Source organism: Delphinus delphis, chromosome 20 (assembly GCF_949987515.2).
Source record: "Delphinus delphis chromosome 20, mDelDel1.2, whole genome shotgun sequence".
Lineage (NCBI taxonomy): Eukaryota > Metazoa > Chordata > Mammalia > Artiodactyla > Delphinidae > Delphinus > Delphinus delphis.
In genome coordinates, this window is record NC_082702.1 from 40,722,116 (window position 1) to 40,741,760 (window position 19,645).

The window sequence follows — 19,645 nt, forward strand, 5'->3', positions numbered from 1 at the left end:
CTATTCAGTACAGGTTGCCAGGGACCTGGGCGGGGGAAGAGGTCCTGGCTGTGGGAGCATAATCTAAGGATGGGCACCCGGGCAGCTTCGTGGCCTGAGAGGCTCCTCTTCAGACAGACTTCTCTCCTCAGGCTTCACAGGGGGTTGCCAATAGGAGCTCATGGATTCTGGGCCAGGGCCCATGTCTTGGCAGTCTTCAGGGGCTGCGGCGCGCCCCCTGCTGAGAGAGGAGGTCACCCTCCTCACACTGGCAGCTCTGACACTGACATCTCTCAGGCCGTCGGCATCGTGCTCTTGCCCTGGGGCCTGGTGCGTCTTGCTGGGAGCCACTTCTGGGTAGATCCCAAGTCTGGGATCCCTTTCCGACTGTCTGGCTGGGCGTGGCTTCTCTGGGAGACACAGACACATGCACATACACAGAGACAACAGGCTCAGAGTGACGCAAGCAGGCACACACAGACACACGTGTCCACACACACCTACTCTCCCTCACTCTCCTCTCCTTCCTATCTCCTTTCTGGGCTGTTTCCTCTTTCCCAGCACCCTCCTTCCACAAAAGAGCCCCAAACACGCATTTTGCAGGCTAGTATGAACACCAGGAAAGCTTCCTTTGGCTCCTTCTTTGTTGGTCTGCAAAGCCCAGGACCAGAGGTGGGAAGCAGAGAAAGGTCTACCACAGTGGCCACGGAGCATCAGCCTTCCCCGTCTGACTGCTTCAGTCCCCTCTCTGCCCAGGGGCAGGCAGAACTACCAAGGTTGAGTAAATGGTGGCAAAGGCAGAGCACTGAACTGGTAAGATGCAAACACACTCTTTCTCGAAGACCGTGAACAGGAGGCTGAGTGGAATCCAGGATGCAGGAGGAAGGAAACAAGCATGGAGGAAGATCCAGCCATACCAGGCCCCAGCCTGTGCCAGGCCATCAGAGTATGCATTAGGGAGGCTGCACCGAGACATTCCCATGCTGCTGGACTGTCCTTCTGGACAGTGTGGTCTTGAAAGAGGGACAGAAGAAGGGCCTGGGGCTGGGCTGTGGGCTGGTCTTCTGGTGAGGACCTGAGCTGAACAGATTCCTGACAGGTTACCCACGGCTGTCATGAGCCAGAGAGCAGAATTAGGGACAGGTGAGAGAGGGAGGGAGAGGGGAGAGGAGAATCAACCTTACTTTGTCTGTTCTTTATGGACGCTTGTTCTTCCTGAATCGGGGTTTCAGTCATTCGGGCAAAAGCTGTGGCCGTGGCACAATACCCATGATGCACCAGGTAAGATGAGACCATGCTAGAAAAAAGGAAATGCTCAAGGTGACACTTAAGAACTGCATTTCTCACCAACCCCCTGATGGGACAGACTATCTCCCTGTTAGGTCTTCCTTAAACATATCTTACAGGTGCAACCTCCACAGAATAATAAAGGGGCTGAAACAAATGAAAAATCCCCCAGTGCTCATGCAGTCAGGCAGAAGAGGGGCAGGTCACCACATCTGTCCTCACAGCTTGGAGGAGTGGCTGCAGTTTCTCTGGGATATGCTGCCCACAGGTGGGCAAGTATGATAACAAAAGTACATACAGAGGCACATACCATCTCCTTATAGAAGCGGCTGCCTCCTGTGACCTGAAGCAAACCCAGAGACTGCCGAGAGTCTCTATGAGGGCTTCCTGGAAGGGCAGCCAGCCAAGCAGTCTGGCAGCTGCCCAGTGGTGATGCATGCCACGTGCGTACCTTCTACAGACACAGGAGCTCCTCTGCAGGTGCCCCACGCGCCCGGCAGAAGCATTCCAGCTCAGGTGAACCTGGCCCTCAGGAGTGTTGGCTCTAGACGGTGATGGGGAGCTAACCCACGACCCAAGTTACTCCACGATACACAACAAATTAAGGGCCCAAGAAGCCAAGGTTTCAGGCAGTAACGTGGCCAACAGGAACACAATCTTTGGGAGATGGCCCTGAGAAGCCCAGAAACCATTTAATCCCACTGGAAGCTGGCTAAGCAGCAGCACACGTAGAGTCCTCGTATCTGATGTGTACAAAAGTGAACACCTTGGTGTGTGCATATGTCAGTGTCATTAATATAACTGCCAACACAAATGTCTGAAGAGCTGTCATGCAGAAGGCACAGAAGTTCAGCTGTGTGTTCCCTCATGTTTTAAGGGGTAAATGAGATGATCCATATAAAGTGCCTAGCAAAGCAAGAAGTCAATATATACAACCTCTTATTATGAAATTATGTATTTATAACATTAATTATGAATAAGAATTATAATACTTATATTATTATAAACACAAGGTTAAAAATTCTTGACAAAACACGGTTCAGATGCGCCCATATGCACGTCAGAGGCCACTAAAATGTACAGTCCCTTTGACTCAGTAATTCCACTTCTTGAAAGGACACCCAGAAAATAATCTTAAATATGGAAAACTCTTTATGTACAAAAGGGTGACCTACACAAGCAAGAGAGAAGAAATAACCTGAACCTACCACCAAGGGAAGCCAGCCAAGGGGCTTGTGGCAAATGTGTCTGCGAGATAATACAGCCATTAACAATGTCCATAAAGCGAAGTTATATGAAATCACAGATATGAGTTATATGCAGGTCTCAGCAAATACTACATATGAACACACAGGCACACAGATACATACATGTAAACAAATACACCCACGTGCTGAGCCCAGGCCCTGTCAGCTGAGAGTATTAGTCCCTCCCCAACACAGCTGGGGCAGCCCCACCTCTCCCCTTGCCTGTCCCAGCAAGCCTGCTATGGGGACTGGCACCATGCTGGCCCTCCAAGGAAGGGCTTCTTATAAGTTCTGGGGGCTGGGAACAAGATGTAGTAGTGCTGCTATTCCTGAGAAGGGTCTGGCCACCTAGCCCCTGCCTCAGCCCTCCCATGGGGCCTGCCTCAATATCAATCCCTAAAGAAAGGAAGGCTACACAAAGAACCCAGTGTGTACCCCACCCCCACCCGCTGGCCTCTGGTACCCCGGTGTCTGCAAGGCAATGACCAGAGCTAGTAGAAGCCCAGCCCTTCTCGGCCCACCCCTGGGAGCCAAGCTAACAAACTAACCCACCTCCTGGCAGAGTGGGTACAGGTCATTGCCTCACTCAGGCCTGCAGCTGTCAAGTGGAAGAGAGAACCATATCTGGCCTCCCTTGGGATTCTCATCAAGACTGTTTCCCAGGAGAGGCTGGGAATTAATCAGCCAAGAGCCAGCTAGGTCCTAGGGAGGACCCTCTTCACACCACCACTGCCACAGATGCAAGGGACTTAGCTGGATCTGACCCTGAGAGGTGACCTTAGGCCAGAGTCATGGTATGACAGACACTCCCTATGATGGAAAAGAAAAGTGCACAGAGGAAGATACCACAGGGCGTACTAGCACATCCTCTGCAAAATGACCTGGGGAAGGAAAACCGCCCTGCTGGTGCTATTACATACAGGGCCTTCCGATCCAGTTGAGGGGGCAAAGGTTTAACTAGGAGCAGCTCTGGAGAACTGAACTAAGAGAGGAGGAGAGCAGCAGGCAGAGTCATCCTGGGAGTGCTTTCCAGAAGGAACGCTACCCACTAAAGTTCACAAGAGCAGCTTGTAGCAGTACAGGGGCCTACAGGAGAGTGAGGCCCCTGGGACGGGGCAGGGCTGGGTAAGGGCGGGAGCAGGGCACTCACTTCTGCAGCACCGCCTGCCACTCGCCAAGCCGGGCACTGATGGGGAAGCAGTGGACAGTACCCTGGACCTTGGCACGCCACTCCCGCATGTAGTCCTCAATGTCAAACAGGAAGGGTTGCTGCCCAAAGTTGGCGTCCACAATCTCCCCAGGTGTCTGCAGGCCTACGGTGGGGTAGAGGTTGGCCTGAGGAGGAGAATGAAATGTCAGTTGGGCCCTGAGGGCAATGGGGCAGCAGGGCCTCGCCTCATCTCACCTCCGGCACAGAGGGGAAGGCGCTGGCTCCCGCAGGCCGTTGCTTTGGCTTTGAGAGAATTGCAGCATGGCTGGGGGAGGCAGGGCTAAGCCACATTCTGCCCACCTCCCTAGCAGAGACACTATTCCCCAAAGTTTGAGGGGAAATGGCAAAAGAAAAGCAAGGCAGGCTCAACATGGAGTCTCTTGCCCGGCATCAGAGGCTGTAGTGTTCCCAAAGCCCAAGGCCCCCCTTCGGGACTCAGCCAGGGCACAGAGAGGCAGGCTGGGCTCCACAGCCCTGCAGGTGTGCCCGTGAAGATCTGCTGCAGGGGTGGATGATGGCTCCTCTCAGAAAGATCCAGGACCACGGATCCTTTTGCCACAAAAAAGGGGGGTATATAAGGGGGCAGGAAGGGATGCGGGGAGAGAGGAAAGGAGGGGAGTTAGGTGACACTAGAAAAGGGTAAAGAAAGGCTGCTGCCCTTCCTGTCTGAGGCTCACTAAGAGGAGGATCTTCTGGCCAGTGAGGTTTGGGCATGTCCCTCTGGGTGTGGGGCTCCCTGCTTCCCATCTATCCCCTGCCTTGACCAGCTTTTGCCAGGTCGCTCCCTCACTCCATGCCTTCTATGGCTCCCACTGCTACAGCCCAATGCCTCACCAGCCTCCTCCTCATTGGCCCCAGGTCCCCAGTCTTCTCTTCCACCTTCCATCCTTAGACCACGTATCATTCCTGACTACCACGTGCCGGTACTGCACACTGGGTTCAGCCTTTCTAGCACTTGGCACAGAGTGCCATCACATCCATGTCTGGGTGTTTCATGTCATACCTCCACCACTAGACTCTTCCCCACTCAGGGTCAGAATTCTCCTCCTGTGTCTGTTCCCTTTCTTTGCTTAGGACCACAGCCCCTCTCTGGGGACTCCAGGTTGGAGGGAAGGATTTTGATACATAGACAGAGGTTCTAACAGGATCCTGCGTGTTGCAGTCTGGGCTTCAGAAGGCCCCTCAGATCACAGGGGCATTTCCTATTCCTAGAGCATCACAGGGGAGCCCAGGATCCCTAAGCAGCCCCTAGAGTCAGCAAACCTTTTCTCCTTCCAGACCCCAGCCAGGGCACACAGAGCCAGGCCAGGCTCCCAGCATTCTGGGTGGAGGCCCTGCATGTGACAAGGCCTGTGATGACTCATGACAAAGAAGGACTGGAGTGCAGGAGGTGGGATGAGCCCTGAACGAAGCCAGCAGGAAACCTCACCCTTTTCTAAGAGGAGAAAAACCCATAAATCTCACCTCTCTGGCCCAGGAGTACCCTGCACAGTAGCAGGTTCAGTCCTCTAGGGCACTGGCTTTCCTCAGGGATCTTTGATGGGTATGCACAGGGACCTGGCTCCCTAACAGCTCAGGAACAAGTTTCTATACGAACAGTTTTCTATACTCTGCACACAGGTCCACTAGCTATAAGCCACACAGAACTGGTTCAGACCAGCTGAACCATGGAGCTACCTCATCTCTGCCCACACCGTCCCGTACCTCCTAGCTGCCTTTGGAAATGCCACAAATCTCTGTCACCTGCTAAGAGTCATGGAGGAAGACCAGGCCTTGCTGCTGGAGAGAGAAGAACGCTGGCAGGTACCGCCTACTGGTACCTTCAAGCTGACGACACAGCACACATCCCTGGCTGGGGAAAGGGCAGGACTCCACACCCTGCACTTGCAGGTAACACCAGGCCCTTTCCCAGTCGGCCCCCGGGGCCAGAGCAGGAGACCCAATAGTAGTACTTACCGGGAGGTCTGTGAAGGCTATACCTGTGGAGGGAAAGGAACAGTCATCAGGCCACCTGGTTTCCCATGCCCCTGTGGGCCCCGCAAGGGTCCATCACAATGGCTGGGGGAGGGGCTGGTCATCACACCTCCCCTATGGTGAAGGACAAGCACTAGCCAGGGCTTGGTAGGTTTATTTTTTATTTTACTTATATTTTTAATAAATTTATTTATTTATTTATTTTTGGCTGTTTCGGGTCTTCGTTGCTGTGCGCGTGGGCTTTCTCTAGTTGCGACGAGCGGGGGCTACTCTTTGTTGCAGTGCGTGGGCTTCTCATAGTGGTGGCTTCTCTTGTTGTGGAGCGCGAGCTCTAGGCACACAGCCTTCAGTAGTTGTGGCACACAGGCTTAATTGAACTACCATGTGGGATCTTCCCGGATCAGGGCTCAAACCCATGTCCCCTGCATTGGCCAGCAGATTCTTAACCACTGCATTACCAGGGAAGTCCCGCCTGGTAGGTTTACACCCTGGCCTTCCCTTTGCTGAGTCGCTTGGCCAGAAGTGAAGTCAGATATTTGGGTATTTGTCCACAGCATTTCTACCCTCTCAGGGAAAACCTGCTAGGAAGGACTAAACCCAAATGATCTACCCTGAGGCCTCTCTAGGCCTGATTGTTCTCTTGATCCAACATGTATTTAGGGAGACCTCCTGTGTATGCCAGGACCTTTTCCATCCATTATCTCATCTGATCCTCATACCAACTATGGGTAGCAGGCTTTCTTATCCCCATTTTACAGATGTGGAAAGTAAGCCTCAGAGGTTAAATGATTTGCCAGCAGTCATAAAACCAGCAGAAGCTAGTGGGACTGGACTCATTTCTAGTCTGATGCTCCAATATCATCTCTAAGCTGACAGAGCAGTGGAGACAGAGAGGGCAGCAGCTGCCCATCTTCAGCCCATACTTGCCCAGAGTCCCGAGAGATTCCGAGTTGACAAAGCCCAAGTTAACAATGGCCTGTGTACCCTCTGAACCCTCCTGCCAAGAGAAGAGGCTATGTTTCTAGGGACCTTAGTCCTAAATCAGAAGTGAGGGTAGAGGGGATAGGGACCCTAAATATAGGAACAGCCCTGAGCAGGAGAGGGGCCTCAGCATATCTACCAGAGCATTCATATTCTGCAGATTGAGAAATGACTCAAGGCCCAAGGACACTCTCCCAAGGGCTCATAGCCTTCCCATTTTTTAAAATTCTTATATCTTCTAGAAGCTCCTAAGCTTTCGGCCTGAGAGGTTTTCAAACCACTGACTATTTGGAGGTCTCTGTCTGCTCCCTCAACTCCACCCCAAAAAGAAAGTGAAACCCAGCAAGACTGAAGAACAGGTGAGGGTCTGATGATAGGTCTCCCAGTAAACCTGGGGCCAGAATCCTGACAGCAGCCAAGTGAGCATCCCATGTTCTTCCTCTGTGCTGGGCACTGGAATCATGTCTTACAAGGAAGCATTTAATCCTCAAAACAACCCTGGAAGGTGTATAATGCCTCTGACACTAGTTTACATATGAAAAAACCAAGGCACAAAGAGACTGTTTACATTCTTTACTGGGCTATTTTGCTCCTCAGTGAAAGAAGTTCATAAACCCATGACCTTCCTGCCTGAGGCCACTCCTGAGCCCCACATGCAGAGTCAGCAGTCACAGAACTAGCAGGATGGAATCTGGAAGCCCTTCCGTGTCCACCCACCAGGTCTGCATGGGAGCTGCCCCCATGAATCTCAGTGTGGCCAGGCTACTGCTGCTGTACTCCCAGGCTCGCGAAGAAGCCCACAGAACCCTGGAAGAAAGTGGAGTCCAGTCTCCATCAATTATCTGCAGTGTGACCTTTGGCAAGCTACCCAACCTCCCTGAGCCCATCTGAAAAAACGGGGTAACAATATACCCAACACCTCAAGAAGAAAGGAGAAACAGATTCTCTATGAAAGCTGCTTCATAAACTGTGAGGTCTATGTACAAGTTGGCTAGAGTTGCGCCACAGGGCGAGACAACTGCCACATTTCTACCCAGGGGATGACCTACTCGGGCTTGCCTACCTCTACTCACAATGGCACTCAGGAAGGACAAGGCCTTGAGGTGCTTCCAGGAGGATGAGGAAAGAGGCTACTCCACCCCCTATTGCACTGAACAAGGGCAACACCGCTCCCTGTAGGTCTCTGGGAGCCTCCACAAAGACATTGTGATGGCAAGATCTGAGATGGCCCACGGGAAGATCTGAGAAGGGCCAGGCAAAGATCCAGGATGCAAATAGGACATTCAAACCTGCTGCTAAGAAGTACCCTTAGCCAAAAAGACACAGCTCAGGGGTCACTGAGGCTGAGGGTATAAAGAGCCTGTATAAAAATTACTCTGGGGACTTCCCTGGTGGCACAGTGGTTAAGAGTCTGCCTGCCAATTCAGGAGACACAGGTTCGAGCCCTGGTCTGGGAGGATTCCACGTGCCGCGGAGCAACTAAGCCCAGGCGCCCTAAAGCCCGTGCTCTGCAACGGGGGAGGCCACCACAATGAGAGGCCCATGCACCGCAGCGAAGAGTGGCCCCTGCTCGCCACAGCTAGAGAGGTCCCGCGCGCAGCAACGAGGACCCAACGCAGCCAAAAATAAATAAATAAATTTATTTAAAAAAAGAAAAAGAATCCGCGCTTCCACTGCAGGGGGTGTGGGTTCGATCCCTGGTGGGAAAGCCAAGATCCCACATGCTGTGCAATGCAGGCAAAAAAAAAATTACTCTGAAAGCTCATGGACCACTTGTGGGTGAGACGTCAGTCTCCAGTCTCCATTCACTCAGTGTTCATTTGTTCTCCCATCAAGTATTTGCTGAGACCTCCCAGGAGCTAGGCCCTATGACAGACAATAGGGAGCCAGCTGTAAGCCTGGCCCTAAAAGTGCTGCAAACTCCAGCAAGAGAGATGGTGTGCAACTAATAATTACACAGACAACTGACCAATGACACATAGGGTGAGTGCTGTGACAGAGGACAACGGAGCAAATAAAAGGAGCGGGGCGGCCAGAGGCAGGAAACATCACTCTGCTTCTCTAAAGGGAGAAATGTTCTGAGGTTAGAGAGCAATGATTGGCTCACTGATCCTGCGTGAGATTCTGAAGTGCATTATTTTGATAAGCTGGCTTGTGAAAAGGAAACAAGGTCATTAGAAGATTCACCAAGTGGTCTATCACTTTCATTGACTTTCCATCAAATTTCGTTATCTAGAAAATGCAGAGGACGGGTCATATCCATTTTTTAGTAAGGTCTCAGTAGTATCCTTGTGGAAAAGACAGAAAAACACAAGATTCAATTAACATAATGAAGTGATTCTTAAATGGCTGGTGTCTACCTGGACAAGCTGTAGGCTGAAGGGCTCAAATCCAGCCTTGTCCTCTTCCAATATTTTTATCAATATCTTGATGAAAACACAAATAAACATGTTTATCAAAAGTTAGGTTAATACAATGCTGAAGAGGATACCAAATACTCGAGATAGAAAAAGCAAGACCAAAGAAGATCGTGACAGGCTTGAAAAATAGATAATATAGGCCTAAAGGAAGTTTTATTACAAGATGTGTGAGGACTTCCATGGGGTCTATATAAACATGTACTAGGGGGGACTTCCCAGGTGGTGCAGTGGTTAAGAATCTGCCTGTCAATGCAGGGGACATGGGTTTGAGCCCTGGTCCGGGAAGATCCCACATGCAGAGCAACTAAGCCCATGCACCACAACTACTGAGCCTGCGTGCCTAGAGCCCGTGCTCCGCAATAAGAGAAGCCACCGCAATAAGAAGCCCGCGCACCACAATGAAGAGTAGCCCCCGCTCACTGCAACTAGAGAAAGCCCGCTCACAGCAACGAAGACCCAACACAGCCATAAATACATAAATTAATTAATTTAAAAACCAAACCAAAACAAAAAAAACATATACTAGAGAGTTTTTTTTTTATTTTTCTATTTTTTTTGGTCGTGCCACATGGCATGTGGGATCTTAGTTCCCCAACCAGGTATCAAACCCATGCCCCCTGCAGTGGAAAGTGTGGAGTCTTAACCACTGGACTGCCCGGGAAGTCCTGGGAGATGAGTTTTTAAAAACAGTGTGAGGGGGCTTCTCTGGTAGCACAATGGTTAAGAATCTGCCTGCCAATGCAGGGGACATGGGTTCAAGCCCTGGTCCGGGAATATCCCACATGCCACAGAGCAACTAAGCCCGTGCACCACAACTACTGAGCCTGAGCTCTACAGCCCACGAGCTACAACTACTGAGCCCACGTCCCACAACTACTGAGCCCACGTGCCACAACTACTGAAGCCCATGCACCTAGAGCCCATGCTCTGCAGCAAGAGCAGCCAACGCAATGAGAAGCCTGTGCACCACAAGAAAGAGTAGCCTCCGCTCGCCACAACTAGAGAAAGCCTGCGTGCAGCAACAAAGACCCAAACCAGCCTAAATAAATAAACAAATAAATAAAATAAAAACAGTGTGAGGGTCCAGGCTGACATTAAGGTGGCCATGAGCTCCTTAGGGACCTAGGGATCTGACTGACAAAGAGCTTAGGGCCCAGAGGAGGGAGGTGCAGGTACAGAAGGGACAGCAGATATGCCCCAAATCTTATGTCCCACAACAGGTTCCATGCTCTGAGCAAAGTGTGGACAAGCTGAAGAGATGTAAGGAGGGCAGGTATTCAGAGCAGACAGGCAGAACTGGGCCTGGCTCGGAGAGGCAAGTGAAACAGGGCTTGGGTAAGGACTGATAGCCCATAACAGTGGCCCCTGGGACTCTGACAGCAGAAAAGTCAAGAGGCAGGAAATAGCTGGAGTCAGAGAACAGAGTGGGGAATGAGAAGTCATCTTGAGACCTTGGCCTTGCCCTCCAGCAGCTAGCTCCTCACAGGCTGGATATCAGCAACTGCAGCTAGGTGGCTATGGATTTCAGGGGAGAGTCTTTCCGGATGTGCACCTGGGTCAGCTCTGCATCATCTGTGCTATGCTCTTGGCTGCCCATTCTAGGCTGTGGCATCTGACGGCCCTGTTGAGGAATGCTGGCTCCTGCTCGCTCAGCCCCAGCCACAAGTAAACCCCATTTCCACCCAGGTCCCCTGGTCTTGCCCGGGCTCATCTCCTGGAGAAGCTACAGAGGGATGTGGGGAGTGGCAGCCACCTTTTGACTGTCCCGCAAACCAGGGCAAGTGAGCCTCCTACAAGTTGGGTTCAAAGTAAAATGCCCAACTCCCTTTCCTGTCAAGGTCTGTGGTCAACCTGGCTGGTAGGGTTCTGCCAGATTAGAGACCTCTGCAAACCCAGGCAGGCAGGCCCAGCAGTTAGGTATCACCTCAGGGCCACTTTGGCCATGGGTTCCACTCACTCGAGGGCCAAATAGCAGTCAGCCCTACTAGGGCAAGGTGTCAGAATAGCCAAAGTTCCTCTCTGTCTTAGTTTCTAATCCTAAATTCCTATATGTGTACAGGACTACTCTTCAAGGTATCCTCCAGAGTTCTCAAGACCTCCCAAGGACTGCTGCTTCTCCTGGGTTTCTGATCCTAGTTGACAGCACCACTAATCTAGCCACTTTACCATGTTCCCTTCTTTCCAGTGCACCCCATCTATCACTAAGCCCCGCTGCGGCACCCCTAGTCCTTTGCAGGCCTGTTCTCCACTGCCTGCACCCATCACCACGGCCACGGCTCATGCCACCTGCCTCTTCCTCAGCCCTTACTCCAATCAGTCCCTCCTTCTCAGTTTAACCAAAGGGGCTTTTTCAATATAACTCTGTCCAGGTTGCTGTCTATTAACCACAAACAGGCCAGAAGAGATCTGACCCCATCTGACTCCGGCCTGTTTACCTCCTGTACTAGAGCAGCCCTCACTGTTGCTCCATAGCAACCAGTGCCCTGCAGAAGGGCCAGAGAAAGTCTGGGCCCAGGCGACAGGCATGCAAATCACTACCACTGTCAAGTATGTACTAGGGCCCCTCAAACTTCTCACTGACCCTAAACCTCGCTCCAACGAGTGTCACACAGGCCAGGAGCACGACCACGACATTGCTGCTCTCTCAGCACTGACCCAGGCTCGATAAATGCTGCTGAATGGATGGATTAACAAAGGGACCACTTCTATACCCTCCGTTCCCCTTGCAGGGCTCCGATGCTAGGAAATGACTGCAGTTGCCTTGAGCTCAGCAGAGGATCTACAACACTGCTTTGGCTTCAAAGCCTCTCACCAACCAAAGTGGCTCCACAGGGCAGACCCTCCAAGGTCCCCTATGTACCCACCAAGGCTGTGGCCATTCTTGGTGTAGAAGCAAGTGCCATTGATGAGGTTGACGCAGCAGCCAATCACGTCTCCTGTAGTGAATGTGGGACCATAGGGCTGGCCAGTCCCAGAGGAGCAGAAGGAATGCCCATCATCACCATGGTAACCATAGGAATGTTTATCCCAACCTGTGGGGGAAAAGAGAGCAAGAGCTGAGGTGAGGTACTTGAGAGAAAAACAAGACAGTCACAGAAGCCCACCCAGGTCTGAGCTCCTCTCCCCAGCCTGCTACCACCTCACCAGCATTCCTGCCCTCTCACAGAGTCAGCTGTGGGCAGGGTCTGGCTATGCAAAATGAGCAGTGAGTTCAGCAAGTCACTGCCCTGAGGAGTTGAGGCAGCCCTACTGAAGAAGGAGCCCAAGCTGTGGTTGACAGGAACCAAAACCATGAGTGCCCTGGAAGGGACTTACCAGAGGGCCATGAAACAAGGAGGTGGTTGGGGAAAGCCTCATGAAGGAGAAGAGGCTTGAACTGAACTCTGAGGTGTATCATGGTTGTTGTTTTTCTTTTTTTTAATTTATTTATCTTATTTATTTATTTCTGGCTGCACTGGGTCTTCGTTGCTGCGTGCGGGCTTTCTCTATTTGCGGCGAGTGGGGGCTACTCTTCATTGAGGTGCGCAGGCTTCTCATTGCAGTGGCTTCTCTTGTTGAGGAGCAATGGGCTCTCGGCGCACGAGCTTCAGTAGTTGTGGCGTGCAGATTCAGCAGTTGTGGCTCGCGGGCTCTAGCGCGCAGGCTCAGTAGTGGTGGTGCAGGGGCTTAGCTGCTCCGTGGTATGTGGGATCTTCCCGGACCAGGGATCGAACCCGTGTCCCCTGCATTGGCAGGCGGATTCTTAACCACTGCACCACCAGGGAAGCCCCTGATGGCTTCTCTTTGTTGTGGAGCACGGGCTCTAGGTGTGAGGGCTTCAGTAGTTGTGGCACACGGGCTCAGTAGTTGTAGCACATGGGCTTAGCTGCTCCACAGCATGTGGGATCTTCCCAGACCAGGGCTCGAACCCGTGTCCCCTGCATTGGCAGGCGGATTCCTAATCACTGCGCCACCAGGGAAGTCCCATGGTGGTTGTTTTTTTAATGTTTTTTTTAACTTAAGTATAATTTACATGTAATAAAAGTCTTCCTTTTTAATTGATAGTTGAACAAGTTTTAACAAATGTTACCACCACCATGATCAAGGTATAGAACATTTCCATCACTCCAAAGAGTTTTTCCTCATGCCTCTTGGCAGTCAATTCCACTCCACGCACCCCCAAGTCTCCGGCAGCACTGATCTGATTTGTTCCTATGGTTTTGCCTTTTACAGAATGTCATATAAATGGAATCACAGAATTTGGAGTTTCTTGTGTCTGGCATCTTTCACTTAGCATAATGCATTTGAGATTCATCCACATTGTTAGGTATACCAGTATTTTGTTTCTTTTATTGCTGAGTAGTACTCCACTGTATGGACATACCACAGTTTGTCCATTCACTAGTTGATGACATATAGTTGTTTCTAATTTTTCGCTATTATGAATAAAGCCAATAAATATTTGTATATAGGTCTTTGTGCAAACATATGTTTTCATTTCTCTTAAGTAAATACTAAGAAGTGGTACTGCCACATCACAAGATAAGTATATCTTTTACTTGATAACAAACTGCCAAACTGTTTTCCAAAGTAGCAGTACTGTTTTGCATTCCCACCAGCAATGTATGAGTTCACAATCTCACCAGCACTTGTTACTGTCGGTTGTTTTGTTTTTTTCTTCTTCTCTTAGACATTTTAGTAGGTATGTAGGGGCTTTAATTTGCATTTCCCCAATGTCCAAGGATGTTGAGCATCTTTTCATATACTTATTTACCATCAGTTTATTAGAAAATTATTGAATTGTCTATTCAAATTTTTAACCCATTTTTTAAAAAAATCAGGTTGTATATCTTACTGAGCTATAAGGTTATAGATATATTTTAGATACAAAATGTGTTTCGCAAATATTCTCTCCCAGTCTGTAGCTTGTCTTTTTCATTTTCTTAACAGTATCTCTCAAAGGCCTGCTGGGATTTTTTTTCTTTACCACTTTTTTTTTTTTTAATTGGTGTAGAGTTGACTTCCTGCTGGGATTTTGATTGGGATTGTGTTGAATCTACAGATCAATTTGGAGAGAATAGATAGCTTAATAATATTGATTATTCAAATCCATGAACATGGTATACCTCTCCATTTATTTAGGTCTTCTTTAATTTCTCTCAACAGATTTTTAACAAATTTATTTCTAAGTATTTCACTTTCGATATTATATATATTTTTTAATAACATTGAATTTTTAAAATTTTATTTATTTTATTTATTTATTTTTGGATGTGTTGGGTCTTTGTTGCTGTGTGCAGCTAGTTGTGGAGAGCCACAACCACTGAGCCTGAGTGCCACTACTACTGAAGCCCGCACGTGACTGGAGCCTGTGCTCTGCAACAAGAGAAGCCACTGCAGTGAGAAGCCCATGCACCACAATGAGGAGTGGCCCCCACTTGCTGCAACTCGGGAGGGCCGCGCACAGCAACGGAAAACAAAAGCAGCCTAAATAAATAAATTTAAAAAATAAATTTATTTTTAAAAAAAGAGTACAGAAAGTGGGGCATCCTTGAGGGTCAAAGGATATGTTCTATTTTTAAAAATAAATAAAATAAAATAAAATTAGATTATGATAATGGTTGCACAACTCTGTAAACATGTTAAAAACCACTGAACTGTACACTTTAAAAGAGTAGATTTTATGGTATGTAAATTTTATCTCCATAAAGCTATTAAACACACATGTATTTGATTTTTTGTATATTCATCTGGTATCCTGCATCCTTGTCAAACTCACCAATTAGTTCTGGTAGCTTTTGTGAAGATTACAGTGCCCACTGGGAAAGGGTTCCTAAGCAAGAAGCCCCACTTCCCACATACAAAGAACATATGTGTAATTCAGAGAAAGCCAGGAGCACCAGAATTCAGGCTAGAGGCCTGAGTTCTCGGCATGGAGTCTCCCAAGATGGGCTATTCTGCTACAGTGCCCTGCAGCTGCTAGAAACCCAAACTTCTGCTCCAGTGGCCTGGGATGCCAGGGATGGTGGTGGGGCTCTCTCTATGCTGCTTGACCAGCACAGCCTTCCCTTAAGCCAAGCCCACTGCTTACCACCTCCTGAGGCCATGTGGCTGTGGGGGAAGACTGTCCAACAAAGCCACTGCCCATTCTAGCCGTCCCCAAAGAGTCCTTGTAGACAGACTGCTTGCTGTTCCTATGGTTCCTCTCAGAACTATGCCCACCGCTGCTGACAGATGCTCACTGGCTCCTCCCTTTGGCCAGTGCGTCAGGGTTTGCCAATGCTTGCCCCTTGAAGATTTCCGTAACATTCTTTGTTCCTCCCCTAGCATACTGCTCACATCCTTGATCAATTCTGGTTCCTGCTGAGCCTCTCCAATCACCAGTCACTGTTCCTGGGACTGTCCCTGTCTCACTCACTGCTTCCTAACCCTTCCCCCAACCCCCACCATCAGGAGTCGGTGACACAGGTGTGTGCATATACATGTATGTGTGTCTGTGTGTAGTGACTAGTTCCAGCCCACTTCTGTCTCACACAAGGATGATCCTGTGTGACAGATCATTTATGCAGATTTTACTGTCTAGAAGGTAAAAGACACACACTGGAAGGTTTTCTTTTTTTCTTTTTTTTTTTTTTTTTTAGCTTTCTCCAATTGAAGCAGTAGGTACTTTTTTTTTTGAAGCAGTAGGTAACTCTTAAAAAACTAATACAAATGTGGCCATCTGATTTATTAAAGCTAGAGAAATCATCCGGAAGAACTGTTTCCAACTTGGTCAGTGACTCAAGGATATCTGGGAGTTATTTTTGTCTCAGTGTAAGGGAGCTGCTCAATAATGATCACCAAAACAACAGATGCTTACATTTTCAAAGACCTAAAATAAAAATTAAAGTATTTTTGAATACTTTTCTTCAAAAATAAACTATATAATTATTTTGACAAACCTACCATAGAATTTTTAACTCAAGCTACTCAAGCTATAAATATGGATTTAAAATTTTTAAAAACCAAAGAACTCAATAAAAAAACAAAATATTTATTTAGAGTCAATTCAGGATTCACCATCACCTCAGTTTGGCTGAAAAATAGACACATTTTCCTGTTTTGTTTTGTTTTTCTTCAATTTCCAAATGATTTGTCAATTATATAGATTTGCCCAGAGGAAGAAAATTCATAGTCCGTGTGACACACTGAATAAGGCCTCCAAAAGATGTCCTAGGTCCTAATCTCTAGAACCTGTGAAATATGCTAACTTGCATGGTAATAAAGATTTTGCAGAAGTGATTAAGTCAACGCTCTTGAAATGAGGAGATTATCCTGGATTATCTGGGGGCAGGGAGGGTAGGATAATGCAATTATAGGGGTACTTGTAAGGGAGAGGCAGAAGAGTCAAGTCAGAAAAGGTGATGTGACGGTGGAAGCACAGAAAGAATGAAAGATGCTATTACACTGCTGGCTTTGAAGATGGACAATGGGGGCCATAAATCAAGGAATGTAGGTGGACTCTAGAAGCTAAAAAGGGCAAGGAAATGGATTCTCCCCAAGAGCCTCCAGAAAGACTACTACCCTGCTGACACCTTGATTTTAGGACTTCTGTCCTCCAGAACTGTAAAATGATTATTTTAAGTCACTACTATTGTTACAGCAGCAATAGGAAACTAATACAGTCCACTATGGCTGTAGAAGAAGTTTCTGAGCATCTGGAATGATCAGTGCAGAGACGCAACACCTCAGCTACTTGTCTCTTGTTCGTCAAAGTGCTATGAAGATAAAAGCTTTTCAAAGAAAATCACAGAGCTGTAATGTATCTTCAATTGAAGCTATCATTTCATAGCCAATATTTTTTCCAAACACAGTTAAGAGCCTGTGTGTGTGTATAAGGTATATATGTATGTGTTTGAAAGGTAGCTTGTGTTAAAAACAGAATGTTATTATACAGCTCATTTAGTAACAGTGGCTGCAGCAGCAGCAGCAGCCTGGTTTAAGACCTCTGTGTTGGACTTCCCTGGTGGCACAGTGGTTAAGAATCCGCCTGCCAATGCAGGGGACATGGGTTCGAGCCCTGGTCCAGGAAGATCCCACATGCCGTGGAACAGCTAAGCCTGTGCCCTACCACAATGAGAAGCCCGCCCGTAGCAATGAAGACCCAGTGCAGACAAAAGTAAGTAAATAAAATGAATAAATTTTTTAAAAAAAGACCTCTGTGCTATTTTCCCATCCTCTGGAAAGAACATGCATCATCCAACTGTCATCAATTAGTTAATAAAGGCCTACTCCATGGAGATGACAAAGTGAGGGTGGTGGGTGGTGTGAAAGGAGCAGAGAAGACATTAATATATAAGTAAATCAATAAGCAAACAAGAAAACACCTGGTAGAGGAAATGTGCTCTGAAGAAAACAAAGCCAGACGATAGGCTGGAAGTGGGACTGGGGATGAGGACTGACCAAGGTGGAGTAGTCAAGTTAGTCCTCGCTGAGGGCTGACCCCTGAGCAGAGAGGTCTGCTTGATGAGAGAATCAGAAGGAAGAACTTTTGGGGTCATGGGAATGAGCTCAGCATGTCTGAGAAACAGAGCCAGTGGGGCTGGATCTGAGTGAGACTTAGGAAAGACTGGGAGCAGAGGTGACAAGGTTTGCTGGATGTGGGCACTGATAGTATGAGGGGAAGTAAGGATGACTCCCAGGTTTTTGTCCAGGCAAATGGGTGGATGGTGGTACCATTTACTAAGAGACAGGGAAGATGGGCAGAAGGAAGAGATCTTTAGGACACATTAAGTTTGAGATGTCTTATTAGACATCTAAGCAGTTGGGTGGCAATACGAGGCAGGTGAGATGACTGTGGCTCATCCCAGATGTGGCAGGGCTGCCATGGGAACACTCACTAAACAAACAGTGGTGTGGACAGAAAACTTAAAATGAAGTCATTGGAGGATTTTCCTATGTGTTGTCCTCACACAATGGCTTTCTGTTTTTCCTCTGGAAGAAAAATTCAGGCTAGTCAAGGACTAGAAAGGGCAGAACAAACACAAGAGAAAGGCACCAGAAGCCCAAAATAGATGAGGACATGTTAAAGGGCACAAAGTTACTCTAAATGGATTCAGTTACCCCGCCCTCAATGAACCTTCTCCCCAGGGCTTGAGAAGCTGTATAGCAGACAGAAGCTAGTACCAGCATGGCCATTCTTGAGGAATCGGGCAGACAGAAGAAAAACTACAAGGCCAAGGCCTAACTGCTGTTGCACATTCTGCAGTGAGTCTGTTTTTTGTTGTCAGTCTCGGGCTAAGGAGGGGGGTTTGGCCTCTGTTAGAAAGAAACACTGTAGTCCTGTGTGCCAGGGTAGCCAGTGTGGCCTGAAGGGCCCCTGCAGCCTGGTCCTGGACATAGCACTGTCCCTCCAAGATGGTAGGCTCTGGGCAGTCACTCACCTCCTCAGACCTTTGTTCCCTTCTCTACAAAATGAAAGGGGAGCAATTAGACATCATTGTCAAAGGGCCCTAGGTGTCTACTTGTAAGAAACATTCCAAGACTCCAAACCAATCAGTAAGTATGGTAATCCCCATCTGAGGGCTGAGAAAGCTGAGGCACTGAGAGGCTCCACAAAGGCCTGTGGTCCTGCAGATTACACTCTCAGAAGCTTGGGTCTCCTTTTTTTTTTTTTTTTTTGGCCAAGCCACGCGGCTTGTGGGAATTTAGTTTCCCAAACAGGGATCAAACCCGCATGCCCTGCAGTGGAAGCGCAGAGTCTTAACCACTGGACCGCCAGGGAAGTCGCCGGGTCTCCTATCTTCTGAGGAACATTCAAGTAAGCTCCAAGCAGGTACCCATGAGGGTGAAGACAAAACCTCCTCCTTCCTGGGGTGGCCCCAACCAACTGTAGGGAAGAGGAAGATGCTTTAAAGGTAGAACAGCATGAGCTCCTGAAGACTGGGCTCCATCAGAACAAACTTCAGGTAACCCCTACAAGGTTTCTGGACCCTAGGCTTGGTCACCTGACCAGTACTACTCCCTGTGGGTAACTGGCTGGGTTCCATCAACTTTTGAGAAGGGACTGGGCACAAGTGCCCCAGGGCTGCAAGAACAAACAGCAGGAAAGGGGAACAAGGAGTGCCAGGATTTGTCTGCCAGCTCCCCTTCACTGGGCGATAGCATTCCTTTTCCTAAGAAGTAGCTCCTTCCCTGTGCCAACCCTGTGGCTTCGGTGGGGACTGCCAATCCTAGTTAGCCTCCTCCCTGACCCAAGCTGGACCAGTAAGAGATCTTCCCGGAATTTTTGTACAAGGGAGCTGGGAGGAGAGCGGGTCTCAAAGCTCTGTGCTGTCATTGTTCCAACTTCATGTAGAAAGCCAGTTTGACAGACTAAAGCTAATAAACAGAAAGCAGGGACTTTTAAGACAGGGACAGAGACAGAAAGAAAAGTCCCAGACACCATTTGAGTCCCTAAGACTTCGCTCCTCTGCTTGCCCTGAGGTATGGCTGACCAAGTTGGTTAGAGACGGGATTCTCTACCTTGAAGCAACCAAAGTTCTCTGACTAAAGGGGCCACATCCAAGCATCTTTTTCTTTACCTTGCA

At 48.7% G+C, this 19,645-nt stretch overlaps 1 protein-coding gene across 1 annotated transcript in view; it reads right to left on the bottom strand.

The window, feature by feature from the left end:
- The window catches only part of RANBP10 (RAN binding protein 10), a 66,413-nt gene that overhangs the window by 6,891 nt on the left and 39,877 nt on the right, over nt 1-19,645 (bottom strand). The window contains exons 4-7 of the mRNA XM_060000806.1: nt 11,963-12,130; nt 5,680-5,702; nt 3,664-3,848; nt 1,164-1,276 (exon numbers count right to left, since the gene is read on the bottom strand). Of these exons, the coding sequence (XP_059856789.1) occupies nt 1,164-1,276; nt 3,664-3,848; nt 5,680-5,702; nt 11,963-12,130 (489 nt within the window). The remainder of the gene's footprint in view (nt 1-1,163; nt 1,277-3,663; nt 3,849-5,679; nt 5,703-11,962; nt 12,131-19,645) is intronic.